General features: G+C 32.2%; 1 protein-coding gene across 7 annotated transcripts in view; it reads left to right on the top strand.

Moving 5' to 3' along the window:
* The window catches only part of LOC132728279 (calcium/calmodulin-dependent protein kinase kinase 1-like), a 130,813-nt gene that overhangs the window by 92,631 nt on the left and 21,219 nt on the right, over positions 1-16,963 (top strand). For 5 of the 7 annotated variants that reach the window (XM_060713896.1, XM_060713898.1, XM_060713901.1 and 2 more), the window contains 4 exons: positions 4,607-5,477; positions 8,644-8,697; positions 9,775-9,826; positions 13,035-13,196. In XM_060713896.1, coding sequence (XP_060569879.1) covers positions 4,607-5,477; positions 8,644-8,697; positions 9,775-9,826; positions 13,035-13,196 — 1,139 coding nt within the window. Of the gene's footprint in view, positions 1-152; positions 695-2,366; positions 2,705-4,606; positions 5,478-8,643; positions 8,698-9,774; positions 9,827-13,034; positions 13,197-16,963 lie in introns of those variants that run through there. The other 2 variants (XM_060713899.1, XM_060713900.1) reach the window with 2 other exon arrangements.

Raw genomic sequence — 16,963 nt, 5'->3', positions numbered from 1 at the left:
CTAGCTACCACAGTACATTGATTATTATATACCAAATATGTTTATATTTACTTTAACAGCCTCGATTGATATTTTCTTATGCCAATAAATGACTGATTTTAAAGATATCGTTTTCAAAAGTCAAGGATTTTTACTGCCTACAAGATTATTTGTATATAATTTAAACAAGGAAATTAATAAACATGAGCGTGAAACTAATTTATTAACGTGATATCTTGTGCTGTGATATACATGTGGATTATAATGTGTACTACCGCTATAATGTTAATAGATATAAATAAGATATATAAATATCAAAATATTAAAGGATGATTTATTTGCACTTAAGACGGATGTGCAGTAAGGTTTATTTTTTGAGGGGTTACTTTTGAGTCATATAATGGTGAACAGTAAAAAAAATGATGAACTACCGTAATGAGAAACGGTGAAGAAAATCATTGAACCTTTAAGAGATGTTTTACAATATCCTCATTTAAGCCTAGAGTGAAGATGTTAAATTTTACAAGTTCTAAAATTTTGTATGATTAGTTTGCAAATTAAGTTTTTGCTGTTTCTTTGTTTGTTGCTTTTTTTAGTTAAGGGAAAAAATTGGATTTTTTGAGTGTGGAAAAAGTGGGTGGAGAGCAGGGAATTATATACTCACCTAAATATTTGGATTTTTAGATTTACAACATTCACGCAAAAAAATGTTAAGGTATATTTGTCTTGTCATTTGTTGATAACAGATAATTATACCCCCTTTATATATGTGTAGATTTTATAAAGTATTTTAGTTTTGTCCTTATACAAAAGAACGGTTCGGTTAAACACTGGGAGCTATTATACACACATGTAGTTGAATAGTAACAGTAAATATTTTGATTGAAATTTTCGGTTGATATATTATTGACTTAAAATTTAAATAACACCTTTCACCTTTAATGCTCTGAATTGAACTTTTTTTATTGAAGTATCTGATAATTGCTGAGACCATTATGAAGTGGTTTGCAATCTGTCCTTTTGATCATTTAACAAAAGCGTAAAACTTGTTCTATTTAATAACCTTAGTGTACAGTAAATAATAAAACCCATTGGATTATGATATAGGTTACAGATCATTATGTTGTACAATTTTTCTATCATTTTTGGTATGGCCTGAATAGTCAATTTAAATATTATCAATATATGACCTAAATCTAAAGTATTGTGACCTTTATTGTAGTATTTAGTGGAGTTGTTTAAATGGAGGAAAGAAATACACTATATAACAACTTGCTGGAGTAATCTGATATATGTACAAGTTATGGAAATTGTGTAAATGTAACGTTAGTGAATTAAATAATGGATTTAAATTCTTACGATGGATATTTAGTTCCGGTTTATCAGGAAAAAAACAAACAGTTAATGGTTTAAAAATATTTTACTGCTGCATTTGATTAAAATCAAAGGGAAAATAATTATGTAATTCAGTTACTGGTATTTTATTCAGTTATTTTGAGTTGATGTGCCCACAAGCTAAAAAGTGGGTCATTTAAATAATCATCTCGCTGAAATTGGATAACAAACAGATTATTGTTAAAACATTAAATGTTACAATTGATAAAGATCAAAGAAAATGTAATAATAAAATTCAATTATTGGTATTTATTCAATTAAAAAATGGAACTGAAGTGCTCAAAGCACGCAATTGTCATAGAAATATTGATGTATTACTTATCATTATTATATAGTCAACCAGGTCAGAATATCTTTTACACGTGCATTGAAAACTTTCTAACTGAATTGATAATTTTATCATATAGTACATGCAATAACAAGGGCAATGGTGGCATCATGGTTAAGGTGTCTGCCTCGTAGGCCAGGGACTAATTAATGGGGTCACGACCATGTTTCTTCATATGACACCAGTACTGGTTGGCTCCAGGAAGTGGACTTGAAAGTGATTTATATAAGTTTCAAGAGCTTGTTTTGCAGTCAAGTTTCAATAAATATGTTTAAACCATGCAATAATCAATAATTGATCTTTTTAATCAGGGTAACCTTATAACCGGTGTTCAGCAAAACTACAGTAATGATAAGATTAACCTTATACATAAAGGTTCCACTGAGGGTTTTTTTAGAAAGTTTTTTTTTAACTTTATTCGCTTATCTAGAAAATAATCTTACAATGGAAATTTTTTTAAACTAATTCCTGTAACCAATTAAGGGAAGTTAATAGGTGGATAATGTACAATCCAGTAAAATGCAGTTATTCAATATTTTGTACATGACATAATTGCGTAACATGTGTCCAACATATGTTTTACGCGTTTATACAGGATAATAATGCCTCAAAGTCAATGAGATCATACAATTATGATTAATATTTCAACGCTTACAAATTTTAGACTCGCCTTTGAGGAAAGAGACAAATTAGTATGTAATGGAATTAATTTCTTTGATGAAAATGAAGTGTGGTAAATTATAGAGAAAAAGAACGCAATGACATAGCATATTTCCATGTGAACACCAGTATATATACTGATTCTGAGGAAAAATAAGGAAACTATTTCAATATAAATTGTTTTGTCTGTGAAGTCGTATTGATTGAGGAACATTTTTCAAATGCATCATGTCTGCTTTTAAAACATTATACAATATGGGACAAGTTAGGATTTTGACAGAGTGAACTGTTCTCGATGTACGCGAGGTATAAAGAGAGGTTGTCAGCTCGTGGAAGGGGCAGGTAACTGTTACAATGATTTTAGACGTATTACTTTTTGTTCTCTGTACAGTATAAAATTATGTTGTTGCTACATACTCAAAACATTCATAGACTAAGTTGTTTCATGTGGCCAGCAGTCATGGTCAGGCCTTTACTTTGAATTTGGGACTATGTTACACATTGCCTTTAATCAGTCTTAATATCACCAATAGATGTCAATTTTTTCATTAATGACAAAAACATTCATCATTTTTTAAGTAATGACTGAATAGCAAACAGTTCAGTCACCATGTGTCATCTGATTATAGTCTGCAACGGGTAGAATCTGTTCCTAGTACATACTAAGATTAAAAGGTAGCCAAGTTTGGATTTCATCGTAACTGGAATTGTGACAAAAAAGTAATATTAAAATCAATGTTGTTTTGGAAATGAAAAAAATAGACGAAGCCTATATTTATAACCCAGCCCTAACATTTTAAAAGGGCGTTTAGTGCCATTGAATAACTATAACTGCAAGTCAGCATTAAATATTTAAAACTGACATTTTAAAACATCAGCGATGTAGATAATGACTGAGATATTAAAATGTGTGTCTGGATCCGATATGAGAAAAATATAATTTTCAAATACGATTGAAAGGGCTTTATACCGCTTCAGTTATTAATTTTAATGTATATGGGGGACATGATGTGATTCCTGATCAGGGAATTTATTTATTTATGATATGTACCGGTTTACCAGGTACATGTGATATGTTATGTAAGCCTACATAAACAAGTGCTTTAAAGGGACTGCACTGAGGTTTTTTTTACATGACGGGACTGGAAATAATTTTTCAAGATTAATGTTCCATCTGATATAGGTCTGGACCAAAAACTTGTGTACAAAAATTACAGATCATTTGCTGACTATTTTTCCAGAATAATAAATATTCTTAGTATGAAAAATGACCCAAAATTGATAAGTGTTGCAATACTTTTCACTCAAATTGGGCGAGGAATAGGACAAACATATAATTTTCAATTTATTTTTAAGTATATTACTTTACTATCTTTTGCATATCAATTCTTTCTTTCTGTTTTAAGTGCCCCAGCTGAGCTATATAGGAAATTCAAATTATATATTTTTAGGGTTTTAGTCCTAAGTGGAGTTCCTTTAATTTACATGCACTTGGATTTTGAGCCAAATAATTTATTTCCATCGCACTAGCATTGTGGACCAACCAATTACTTAAAGTCACTCTTTTATTGTAGACTGTTTTCTTTCCCTGGCAAAAATAAGAATTGTGGCTGAAAATATTTTTGCATATAAGTATACGATCTAGCCTCATAAACAAAATTTTACACAATTTTGTTGTGTTTAATGCAGTTTTTTTTTTACCAATGCTTTTATTTCCCATGATGATTTAGGAGGTTTTTTTTAAAAATGATATAAAACTGCTGAAGTTTTTATATATGAATCATGTGACTTAATGGCCTAAAAGATATGTCTGATTTGATCCTCACTTCTCGCATGGGTGGAAAATCAGTGGCTAAGCTAGCAAGTTAAGGGTTAAAGGGGATATTTAGACTTGCTGTATTGCTATTTCATTTATTTGAAGTTCATATGAAGTTGCTAATTACTCTTTTCTCTGCAAGAATCGCTTGTATTGTAGATAAATTTTAACCTTTTATCATCAGTTTTTACTGGTATATATAGTTAAATTGGTTTATATAATGTATTTTACAATTTTCACTTCTATAATTTTGATGCTTTCACCCTAATAGTATATACCTTTTCAGGTGTCAAATTAGTTTACATCGTGTTTGCTACCGTATATGAAAGGACCTTGATACAGACACCATAATTCTGCAGCATTTAGCAACTATATTTAGTAACGAAAGTATCTCTGATCTTACGGAAAACGTTTTTTTATATTTTCAGAAATAGCCATTTCCATCAGAGTCAAGATTCCGACGACATGAGAACCAAAAAACAAACTTTATCTGTTGGCGATTCACATGATAATGATAACTATATAAGTGATAACAAGCTCACTTTACACGATAATAAAATTACTGCACATGACAAATCATCCCTCGACAGGCAGCATGAACGTAACAAAGAAAACGCATTCGAGAAGAAGTTGTTAAATCGAGACAGTGGTAACGTTATTTGTATAGAAGAAGAACAAAACGTAAAATCTGAAAACGATAATCATAAATCATCGCAAGGAAAACAGGTTAAACATCCGTTACACAGGAAAAGTTCAAATATCACAGATGATTCAGGACGGAGCACGGTTAGTGATATAGGAGAAAATGTGCATGACCTTCAGTGTGACCTTAACGAGAGTCAAGGTTACCAGAGCTCCCATATCAACCATATAAATGACCCAAATAGACGAGAAAGTTTAACAGTTATTGATGCAACAGGTCATTTAACATTGCCTTCTACTCTTGAATGTGTTAAACCATTTTCGGATGAAAGTGGAATTAGTGACCTTGACCCTACAGTTCGCCCTCACTCTGCTCATATCTCAAGCGAAAGTCAATCATCACATGTTTTAAATCGACCAGGTAGCGGTCATTTAATTAACAAACGTTATGGTCCTAAAATACTCTACAGTAACTCAGAGGATAGTTCATTAACTCAAAGACGTCTTTCATATCCAAAATCACCTTATTCCTCACCTACAGCATCTCCACGGTTACGACGTCAGCCGACCATGGAAACACGTAGAATTTCAGTCTCCGATGGTGGAGACGGGTATATTCAGCTCAACCAATATAAGCTCAAAGATGAAATAGGAAAGGTAAAGCACATGTTATTTGTAATTCAGTCATACTTTGTTTGCTTATAGTGATTTTGACAGGACCAGACAGTGAGTCAGTACCATAGGCAAGCTCATTATGATTTTAAGGTCAAAGGTCAATGTCAGTGTTACAAGTTAACCATAAATATGTTTGTCCTATCAATAACTTAAGATCATTAGGTTACCCTTACTGATTTTATGATCATGTTGACCTTGACCTTTGATCATCAAAGGTCAAGGTTAGCATGACCTTGATCATCGTTAACAGCTTTTTAACCAAAGTAACCAAAGAACACATTGGCTTACGGTTGTCATATAAGATGAGGAGGATGGGCATGACTCTAAATGTCCCATAAGGTCATAAGATTTTGAGATCAGTAGATCAAAGCTGATTTACAGTATTTTATTTTGGGGTGGGGGTCAGAACTTGAGTTCATGTATTTGTTTCCTACAAATAGGACCTTTTCAAAACCTAACATTTTAAAGTAATTACTCAAACCCAAAGATGAAAATGCTATTTAATGTTATTTCCTAAAGTCTCAGGTCAAAGCCTTCTATCTTTATGTTGAAACATCATTGCCTCTATTAGATTTCAAAATTGACTTAATTGACATAATTTGCTTGCACTTTACAATTTTAATCAGAATGTCAGCAAAGAAGAACATTTTATTGAAAAGAAAATAAAACAACACCACATAGAAACACATGATTGTGTTGTTCTGTAATTGACACGAATTTCAAAATTTTAAATGTCAAGAGATGTTATACAGTAAAATTAATATTTTATTTCTTTAAATGTATCAGGTTTTTCTTTTAGCTTTCTAGCTTCTGCAAATTATCATTAGGAATCACTCTATCAATTTTAGAGGTGTGGGGGGAGGATGGTAATTGAATTGTCTTTGAACAATTATTAATGTCATTGAACTAACAAATATACTGATATTTTGTCAACATGCTAAATAGTTTTTTCATTAAAAAAACTGTTAAGTGTTTAGGATTAGCTGTTGACTTTTATGTAACAACCATTGTTAGCTATGTTGCTTTGCACTTGAAAATGGCTTGACCTCCATTGCTTTCGGTAGATAGATAGATTTATTTACATATTATATACATCAATAAAAATTACAAATACATATAATTCAACAAATTAATTTTTACTCATTCAATACATCTCATACAAGACTTCATACAAACAAAAATATACAAGAAATTTATTATATATCACTTTGCACTTTAAACTGGCTTAACCTCCATTGCTTTGGGTACAAGTTGGCAGGTTGTTTATTTTTATTGCATGCCATATTTAAAAGATCCTAATTGTATCTTAACTTATACTGAGAAGTATGTCACAAACTCTCTTCTGAATCCCTGGAAGTGTTGAACCATTTTATCAAGCACAACAGCACCTTTTGCTCATGGTCTGAAATTTTTTCCTGAAATTGTTAAATGGTTTTGTCTTGATTAAAAAAAGACCAAAAAAAAGACAAGTCTATTTAAGATATTAAGGAATTCAATTTTCAATTCAATATCTTTATTGTACAAAAGGCCTCTGGCCCATACACAGTGAATACAATATACAATACAAATTAGCATTGCTGGAGATATAGTAATGGTCGAATTTCTAATACAATTATAAAGTACAAGGTTAAGGAAGGTAAGGTTAGGTCTTATTTGCCTATAATGTCACACAGCTCTGTTTTTGGCTAGACGGGAGAAAATTTATACTTTTCTAGTCAAATTGCCAAAATCAATACATTTCATATATCATTAGATTGACACGAGGTAGTTAAAGCTTGAAATTTATAAGCTAATGATCTGGTAAAATTTTCCTTTTGCAAAAGCTTACTAAAATGTGGTATAACCTGGTATGTAATGTTTTTGCTTAATGTAACTGTCCATAAGATAAGATAAGATTTATTATAAATGTACAAACATGGTAATATAACACAAACATGAGCACAAAAACCATGACACTAGGGATAACACAAAATAGGGTAAACCTTATTTCCATTGTGGTCCCTAAGTGTAGGTGGTATGGCATAGAGAGGCAATGATAATACTTGATGGGAAATATCACAGATAATATCACAAAGAGTAGTTTCACACACAACTTATCATACTGACCAATTGAAATTTTGTAAAACTTTCAACAGTTCAAGAATTATTCTTGGACAAGTCAGGAACTAAGCTTACAGTACTTAAATGTTTCTTTAAGGCTGAACAAAAACAATTTAGGAAATGTTAAATGAGACAGATTTTAAGAACAGTGCATTTGTTCAGAGAAATATTTTTGAAAAATATCCCTGAACAGTTCAAGAACACATGTAGAACATTTGTGTAAAAACAGTTCAGGAGCAGTTCAAGAACACATGTAAAAAATTTATGTTAGAACAGTTGAGGGACAGTTCAAGAACACATGTGGAACAGTTCAAGAACACATGTTAAACATTTGTGTAAGAACAGTTCAGGGACCATTCAAGAACACATGCAGAACATTTGTGTAAGAACAGTTTAGGAACCGTTTAAGCACATGCAGAACATATTTGTAAGAGCAGTTCAGGAACAGTACAAGAACACATGTAGTACATTTGTGTAAGAATAGTTCAGGAGCAGTTCATTGTGATGAAAGGTACAATGTTGCATCAGTATTAAGTCCTCAAAATGTTTACATACAGCATCATTTAAAGCCTTTTAGAATGACTGTTAGAACAGAACATAACATAAAGGTATAATAAAATACACCAATAAACAAACTGTGATAATGTCGGGAGGAAGTAAACTTTTTGCATGGCATTTGGGAAATCCTTGAACTATTCTTATTGTTTGAATGTTTATTCATTTCAAGCAGAACATGTGAAGAACATTTAAAAATGACACCAAGAACTTGACACTTACTTTGATAAGCAACATATAAAAGCTATCCTATGTGGTCCCAGTAGTACCAAATACTTATTTTTAACAAAAATGATAATAATTATTTTGTAATAATAATAAAATGAATAAATAAGTAAACAGACAAAAATAAATTCTTGTTTTTGTGACCTGATTTTAGATAACATTGTAACTTATGATGAGTTACCAAGAACTTTATTCTTCCAACACTTTTATTTTGAAGAACAAATAAATAAAACATTGACAACATGTATAAAACTTTTGTGTTTTTCAGGGATCCTATGGTATTGTAAAACTGGCCTACAATGAAGCTGATGAAGCACATTATGTAAGTAAACAATAACATGTACCATCCTATTAAAAGTGTATTCATTATTACACTACAGACACTGTTAGGCAAGGATTTAATCTCAAAGAAATCAAGGTAATGCAAGGATTAGAGCAGGTGAGATCAAGAACATAATTAAAATGGTGTCTTATATCTCAATATTGAGAAAGTTTGATTTGACTTTCAAGGAATTTGAAAAAAAATTGATATACTTCAATTAATATAATTTTTATTCTACAAATGGAGGGAAAAACAAAAAAGGGAAGCAACTCTCAAAGACTGTCTTAAGTATAAATTCTATGAAATATCACTTGAGATAAGACTTTAGAAATACTGACCTTGTATTACTTACAGTAATGGATTCAGGCTTTCTAGACAGGCTAGCAATGAGTGATTAAGACACAGGTTATTCTTGAAGCCAACTATTATGTTACATAAGTTGACCATTACAGGATATTAATGATGGTCCATGGAGACTAAGAATTGATGTCTATTACATATGAACCACAGATTAACATTGTCTTAGAGGGTGAATAAATCACATGATACAGGAGAGCTTTACCATCTTACAGCTGCTCTGAAGTGTCATTAATTGAAGAATTTCATGGGAAGCTGAAAATCTTTGGGTGTCAGAGATGATGTTTGCTGAGATATTTATTAATCCCTCTTGAACAATTTAATATGACACAGAACATGTGTTGTGTCGAATGTTATATCTTGGTGGGCGATCAATACACAATACACGTTCTTATTTTATTCATCATTTCTTAAAGATAATGATTTAGCGCTGTAATATTCATTAAAATACATTTGTTGAAGTTCATTTGGCAGAATAGAAAGTCTTTATCAAAGGTAATTCAGAAAGCCTGGAATCCAAAGTCAATTACCGGTGCAATGTCAATAAATAGCCTCCGATCCATATAGACAATTATTATAGCCTCTAAGGCAAAGTTTATTTGATTTAGATAGCCTTGAATCCAAAATCAGTTGAACAGTTATGAGTGAAATGAAATAAGTCCCTAACAAGATCTTTACAACTCAAATAGGAACTTTATAATTTATACTTCTATTTTTCAGGCAATGAAAATCTTGTCAAAAATGAGACTGAGAAAAAAGGCGGGATTCTTCCGTAAGTATTTTTAAAAAATGTTTGATTGAGTTTGTTGTTAAATTGCTGCCTTTAAAAAGCATATGTTATACTAGAAGCTGCTTAGACTCCCTTGACACTTTGAGATAATTGGCTTTTGGTTGTTGTTGTTCAGTTAGAAAAAAACACAACAAAACTCATTTAATTTAGTAATATAATCTCACAAAGTGATCACAAGATCCTGTTTTACAAACAAGTAAACAAGTGATGACATCTTGCCTATAAACACTTCATGTCATGCACCAGTATTTATGGCAAAACAGTTGCGTATTATGTTATCCGAGTTTACTATTCCCCAAACAACTTCCAGTAATTAATTTTATAAAAGGTTATATAATACTCCTGAGACTAGTATGGCGGGTGTTTTGAGGACAACAACCTAACAAAGTGTCAACAAAGTTTCAGATGCTAAATTAAACCTTGTCTTATACGCATGATGTAAAAACAATACATGTACTAAATGGTAAACAAAAAAATGTGGAAAAACAAGATGCTGCATGAAATACAGCAAAACCTTTGTGTAAGACCACCTTTCAAGGCAGACCATGCATAATCATTTTGAAAACATGTTAATTGAGTCCTCTGTTTTAACTTTTGTCATTTTAACTGTTTGAACTATTAATCTGCTGAATTCGTACACGACTTCTCCTGCTTCCATATCATCAATTATGCGTGTATTTCCATGAAAATTTGAAGTTGGTCTGGCAACAGTATAATGCCTGATCAGACTGTTGGCATGGCTCTATACTTGTGGTAAAGACTAATCAATTTCAGTGCCCATGAAACAGCTAGTATATTAAATGTTGTTTCTCTCTCCTTTTGTTGGCAAGACCAAGAGTACATGTATTAAAGGTTAACATAGTATCATGATATTATCATCTTGCATGTTGAGAAGTAATTGAATATTTAAAAAAAATAGTATTACCAATTACTCGGCAATTAGCTAGGTTAAAGGGACTTAAGTATCCATTATTATGCAGTACATGTATATTTATATTTATTATATACTTTTGAATGAAATATTGGAAAAAAATGTTTTGTTTTTTTTCATTTTCCATATTTTCATTGTAAAAATCATTTATTTTTCAATACAGTGAAATATATTTTTCATATTTTCACTGCATGGTGTCTTGCTGGACTACTTGTTAACCAGGTTTTCAATTTTGAAAATCCTGGTTATTAGATTGGGGTATGGCGGGCGGATGGGCGGATGGGCGGGCGTCAAACGAAATTGTGTCCGCTCTGTAACTCTTCAACCCTTTGAAGAATTTTGATGAAACTTCAGACAAATGTTTACCACATCAAGATGACGTGCAGAACGCATGTTCCGCATGGCTGGCTCCAAGGTCAAGGTCACAGTGACATTAACATTGAAAATCCTGTCGCTCTGTAACTCTTCAACCCTTTGAAGAATTTTGATGAAACTTCAGACAAATGTTTACCACATCAAGATGACGTGCAGAACGCATGTTCCGCATGGCTGGCTCCAAGGTCAAGGTCACAGTGACATTAACATTGAAAAATCCGGATGGGCGGATGGGCGGGCGGGCGTCAAACGAAATTGTGTCCCTCTGTTACTCTTCAACCCTTTGAAGAATTTTGATGAAACTCAGACAAATGTTTACCACATCAAGATGACGTGCAGAACGCATGTTCCGCATGGCTGGCTCCAAGGTCAAGGTCACAGTGACATTAACATTGAAAAATCCTGTCCGCTCTGTAACTCTTTCAACCCTTTGAAGAATTTTGATGAAACTTCAGAACAAATGTTTACCACATCAAGATGACGTGCAGAACGCATGTTCCGCATGGCTGGCTCCAAGGTCAAGGTCACAGTGACATTAACATTGAAAATCCTGTTTACATGATTTTAACTTGATTTTGCAGTCAAAGGTCATATCATCTTTGGAGGTAATTTAAAAAAGATATGATATATTATTTTCATGTCTACTTTGTAACTTGTTTTTCATTATACAGAATTATCAATATAATTATAGTGAACAAATTCTTCTGTGCTGAACTCGTCCTACATTTCTCAACGGATTTTGTTCAAACTTTCACAGAAGCTTTGTCATCAAGCACCCCTGGCACATATTGTCGGGGTTTTGTGATTGGATAGTTTTTTGACCTAATTATGCCCTTTGTTTTTTTCCTTATACATAATATTATAGTGAACACTTCTTCAGTGGCAATTCCTCCTACATTATTCATGTTTTACATTGCACATAGTTACATTGTTTGTTGCTTGTATTTGTATTTCAAATACAACATATTTATCTACAATGGTGATAATTGAAAACCTGGTTTCATGGCATTGCCATGTTTCTTGTTTTCTAAATTAAGCCAAGACACAAAATTTAAGGGAAAGTCTTTCAAATTGTAATGTCAAAAGAAGAGACAAATGTATATAGTAAACAGAAAATTCAAGTAAATACTGGAGTTATTTTAATCTTGTGGTGTGGAAATTATCATTTTTCACTACGGCCACTAGCTCATGAAATATTTATTTACATACCACTCGATGCAATTTATAGCAAAAACTTTTTGTTTATTTAAAATGTATTTGATATTATCTTTTGGTCATGGATATGTGGTCATCAAATACTAGGATATACAATGTAAACAGGTGGTTTTATAATAATTGGTATGTTACATTCCATACATGTACCACACCTGGTAAATAAGTTTATAATATAATGAAAGTTTAAAGTTTCTATACATCAAGGTTTAAATAAATTTTCCAATGTCCAACCATTCTGATTTACAGACATGTTTTCACCATGTATATGTTAAATGTATATGTATTACACTTATCCTGCTGAGGTTGTCAAATTCCTAATTTTGAACTTCATCCGTTTAAGAATGATGTGCTTGTTAGACTGACTTTCTACCCACCTTTTCCAACTCCATCAGCATAACATTAACCTAATCATTCAACCCCCACCAATCTCAACATACCATCCCAAATAACTACCTCTTCCAATACCACCAACCTCCATAACACACCCCATCATACATGCCTTTTTCCCCCAACAACCTTCATAACAAACCCGATCAACCATGCCTTTCAATCCCACCAATGCCAGCCTCCATTACTCACCCTCTTTTATCCCCCAATTCATTAAATAATTTTTTTTTTTTTTTGAAGCTGTTTTTTTATGTAAAAAGATATTGTTTGTGTTCATTATAGGACGACCACCCCCATCAAGAGAAGGGAAACAGGTACGTCCGCCCACACATCCGTTAGAGCGTGTTTACAGAGAAATTGCTATATTAAAGAAATTGGATCATCCAAATGTTGTACGCCTTGTTGAAGTACTGGAGGACCCGGGCGAAGACAATCTTTACATGGGTAAGATAACTGTTTAACTAGTCCTTTGGACAAGTTATATGGTTCAGTATAAATGGTTGTTAGGTTTTATTATCAAAGCCACTGGAAACGTTACTTAAATAGCAAATAACCATTTATACATGGCCTTATAACATGTCAAAAGTGTCTTATAAAATGCCCCTCACCAGATAATATCAACCAAGTCTTCATATTTATTGCCAGCTCCCAAAGACCTTCTTCTGAAAGTATAAATCTATAATTAAGCTTAAGATTTTAGTCTGAGAACAAAAGAATCAAAACTCTTTATATAGTTAATTTCTGTTTGAATCACATAACCATGTGAATTTCTGTTTAAATCACATAACCATGTTACTTTCTGTTTGAACCACATAGCCACATACCCAATACTGTACAGTGCCAGAAAAGCACAAGACCACATTCAGGTGTCTTGGATATGATATTTAAATATAAATATGATCACAATAGCCTATTGCATTATACATGTATTAATAAAATATATATGAGCCGTGTCACGACAAAACCAACATAATGGGTTTGCGACTAGCTTGGATCCAGACCAGCCTGCGCATCCGCGCAGTCTGGTCAGGATCCATGCTGTTCGCTATCAGTTTCTCTACTTGTTATACAGTTCGTAAGCGAACAGCATGGATCTATATCCGACTGCGCGGATGCGCAGGCTTGCCTGGATCCATGCTGGTCGCAAACGCACTATGTTGGTTTTGTCATGACGCGGCTCATATATATATATATATATATATAATATATATATATATATTATTTTACATTTTGATTCTTAAACAGTTGTACAGTATTGGTACATTAAAGAAAATGAAATTTTGTTCTGGTCTGCGGAGGTGATCGGTTAAGATATTAATAAGAGTAATATCTTTTTTTCTCTCAAACATTGTAGTTTGAAGAATCGCCTTTTACATTAGATGACTTGGACTTGCAAATGTATTACATTGTATAATTGTAAGGGAAGATGTAATGTCAGTTATTTTTCAAATTTTTTTTTTTACATTACCGCCTTCAACGATTCTCATTTGTAATTGAAATGCATTAAAGTTAGAGAATAAAACGGCCAGATTAAGATTGATGCTTCCACGTACGTCCATGTTTGTGAATGCTAAAGTGTTTTGTTTCATAAATATTGTAAACGGAATTCAATTAAGATTGTATTATAGGGAGATGATGGCAGGGATAATCAGACAAAATGTCCCCGCGTTTGGTTTAGGGTTCTCACATGGTCATGAATAAATCATGAAATTTAAACTTGATAAGTTTACAATGAGATGTCTCATCCGTTAATTACGACGTGCATGTTATTTATTTTCCTCCGTGTTTTCCCAATTTTCGCTGGCTCAGCAGAAAATTTAGGGGTTTTAATGTCTTTGGGACACAAATTGTTCGAGAAAAATGATTTTTCCCTGCAGTTTTATTTAATTTTGGTGCGTAACAAATAACGAAAAAGTTATAAAACATATCTTTATGGAGTGGTAAAAATTGTGAGTTATTTGCAAGAAAGGAAGTGTTCTGAGTTTTTTAGTTAATATGTAAGATTAACAGATTAGAACAGAGGCTTAAAGAAAAAGTTGTTTTTGTGAAGAGATAATTGTTTTCCTCTCTTAATTTCTGGTTTAAAAGGAGCATTTTCCTCAATGTGTTGTTTTGAACATGCGATAAATACTTGAGAAAAGAAAAACTTAAGAATTATTAAAGGAATAAGAATGGATGGATTGATGTCTGTCTTATATAAATATTCATCATTTAAAAAGAGGAACCATGACAGTTTCCCTATTGACATCAACCCTATAAGAGAGAAATTCGTGTTTAAAGACACTATTTTTTACTTGAGAAATAAGTTCATGGGCGCCGCCATTTTGGCGTTCTGTCATTCTCGCGAGACAGACGAGACCGAGATTGTGACGTGTAATACCCACTTCCGGTATAGTTGTACACGCTGGTACAACTGAAATATATCTTGATGAAGAACTTATTAATTTAATTGCGTACATTATATATTATTTATGAAAACATCATATGGAACTGAATTGCTTTAATTAATTAATTGAAGACGCCGCGACATTAATTATCATTTGCCCGATACTCAAGCTTGCTGATGATCCCACCACCAGACCTGGGGATGATTACATTGATCAGTAATTGATTAAATTACAATTACTTTCAGATTTTATTGTAATTGATTAAGATTGATTACTCACATTTGCCTCTGTAATCAATTGAATTACAATTACTTTTAAGAGAGTAATTGATTGATAATTGATTACATTGAATGTACATTAAACCACCCCAGAATTAAGACCACCCTGCTATTAAGACCATTTTTGTTAAAAAGATGGTTTCATGATCCAGATTTAACCACCTGCTTATTCACTTTTAAGACCACTATTATTAGTCAGTCCAAATTTTTGTTTTAATTTTAATGTGACTATTGAGACCACTGATATTGAAGTGAACACCTATCTAGATCTTAAATTTGTTGTTATGATCTGCTTAAATGCTCTTTAGCATGACACTTGATTTCACAAGGTGTGAAAAACTGTTATTGGGTTATTGTATGAAATTAGGTGAGAAGGTCAATTTTAGAGTGGTACATTGTTGCTTTCAGCACATTTATTTTTTGAAAATTTAAATTTTCATTTGATTTATGTACATCATATAATAAGTGATACTGTAAAATTAACGTTAAATTTCTCCAGAAATATGTTTCCTTTTATCAGATTAAATATCAAAGCATTCTTTTATAATGTATTTGTAGATACATATAAATAAACATATTGTTTATTCATACAAAATGACTAAAGTAGACCATGGTCTCAAGTGTTTAAGCAATGATAAGAATGTTCACTTTTATCAGTCTAATTGAGGATTTTTACTGTATAACTAAAAAACAAAAGTTAAACTGTATAATGTAAAATAAAGGCATCCTTTGAACTTAAATAGTTTCCTTTTAAATCTGAAAGTAATCAATGTCAATCAAAATGTAATCATAATTACTGACTGAATTTAAGCTGTAATTGATTAATTACAATTAATGTAATCAGTTTTGGGCAAAGTAATCAATTACATGATGATTACAGTGTAATCGTGTAATCAATTACAAAATCAATGATTACAGTTAATGATTACCCCAGGTCTGCCCACCACATGATAAGCAATGACTGCTTAATTTTCAAAGATAAACCATCAATTTACTTTGGGTACTATGAGATACTTCTTCAAATTGACGATATATCCTTGTATTTTGTACTTAATTTTCGCTAGACAAGCTGTCCAAATAGGTTACATCGCCGGTCATATATCTTTTTTCAAGTAAAATATCAACTAAATCCAATATGCTGAGGACGCGATTTTCCGCCATTGACGCTAAAAATGAGAAAGGCGCAGGAAAATCGGCAGCCAGACTTATATCATATGAAACAAAACTGTCCGTAAAGTTATTTAGGCACCCAGTCAAAACTGGTACCAACAGCAACAGGTTGCCCATTCCCCTATAATTACGCATATTCTCGGGTTTATCCAGTTCCCCCAAAGCTTTTTTTCCACGTTATCTACTTACCAAATTCCTTTCCCCGACAGATACGCATTTCTTCTACCGTAAATTTAATCCAATAAAACAAAAAATCATAAATCTACTTAATATTTAAAATGATTATTGGGAACTGAAAAAAAATGTGTTGCTATTTTTATGACGTGCTGTAATTTACTACAGTACAATTTGACAGGTGTGGAACCGAATTCCCCCT

The sequence above is a fragment of the Ruditapes philippinarum genome, unplaced genomic scaffold, assembly GCF_026571515.1.
Source record: "Ruditapes philippinarum isolate M1 unplaced genomic scaffold, ASM2657151v2 ctg693_1_1_1_1, whole genome shotgun sequence".
Taxonomy (NCBI): domain Eukaryota; kingdom Metazoa; phylum Mollusca; class Bivalvia; order Venerida; family Veneridae; genus Ruditapes; species Ruditapes philippinarum.
The sequence above is the reverse complement of the archived record's forward strand: the minus strand, read 5'-3'. Positions and strand labels throughout refer to the sequence as shown.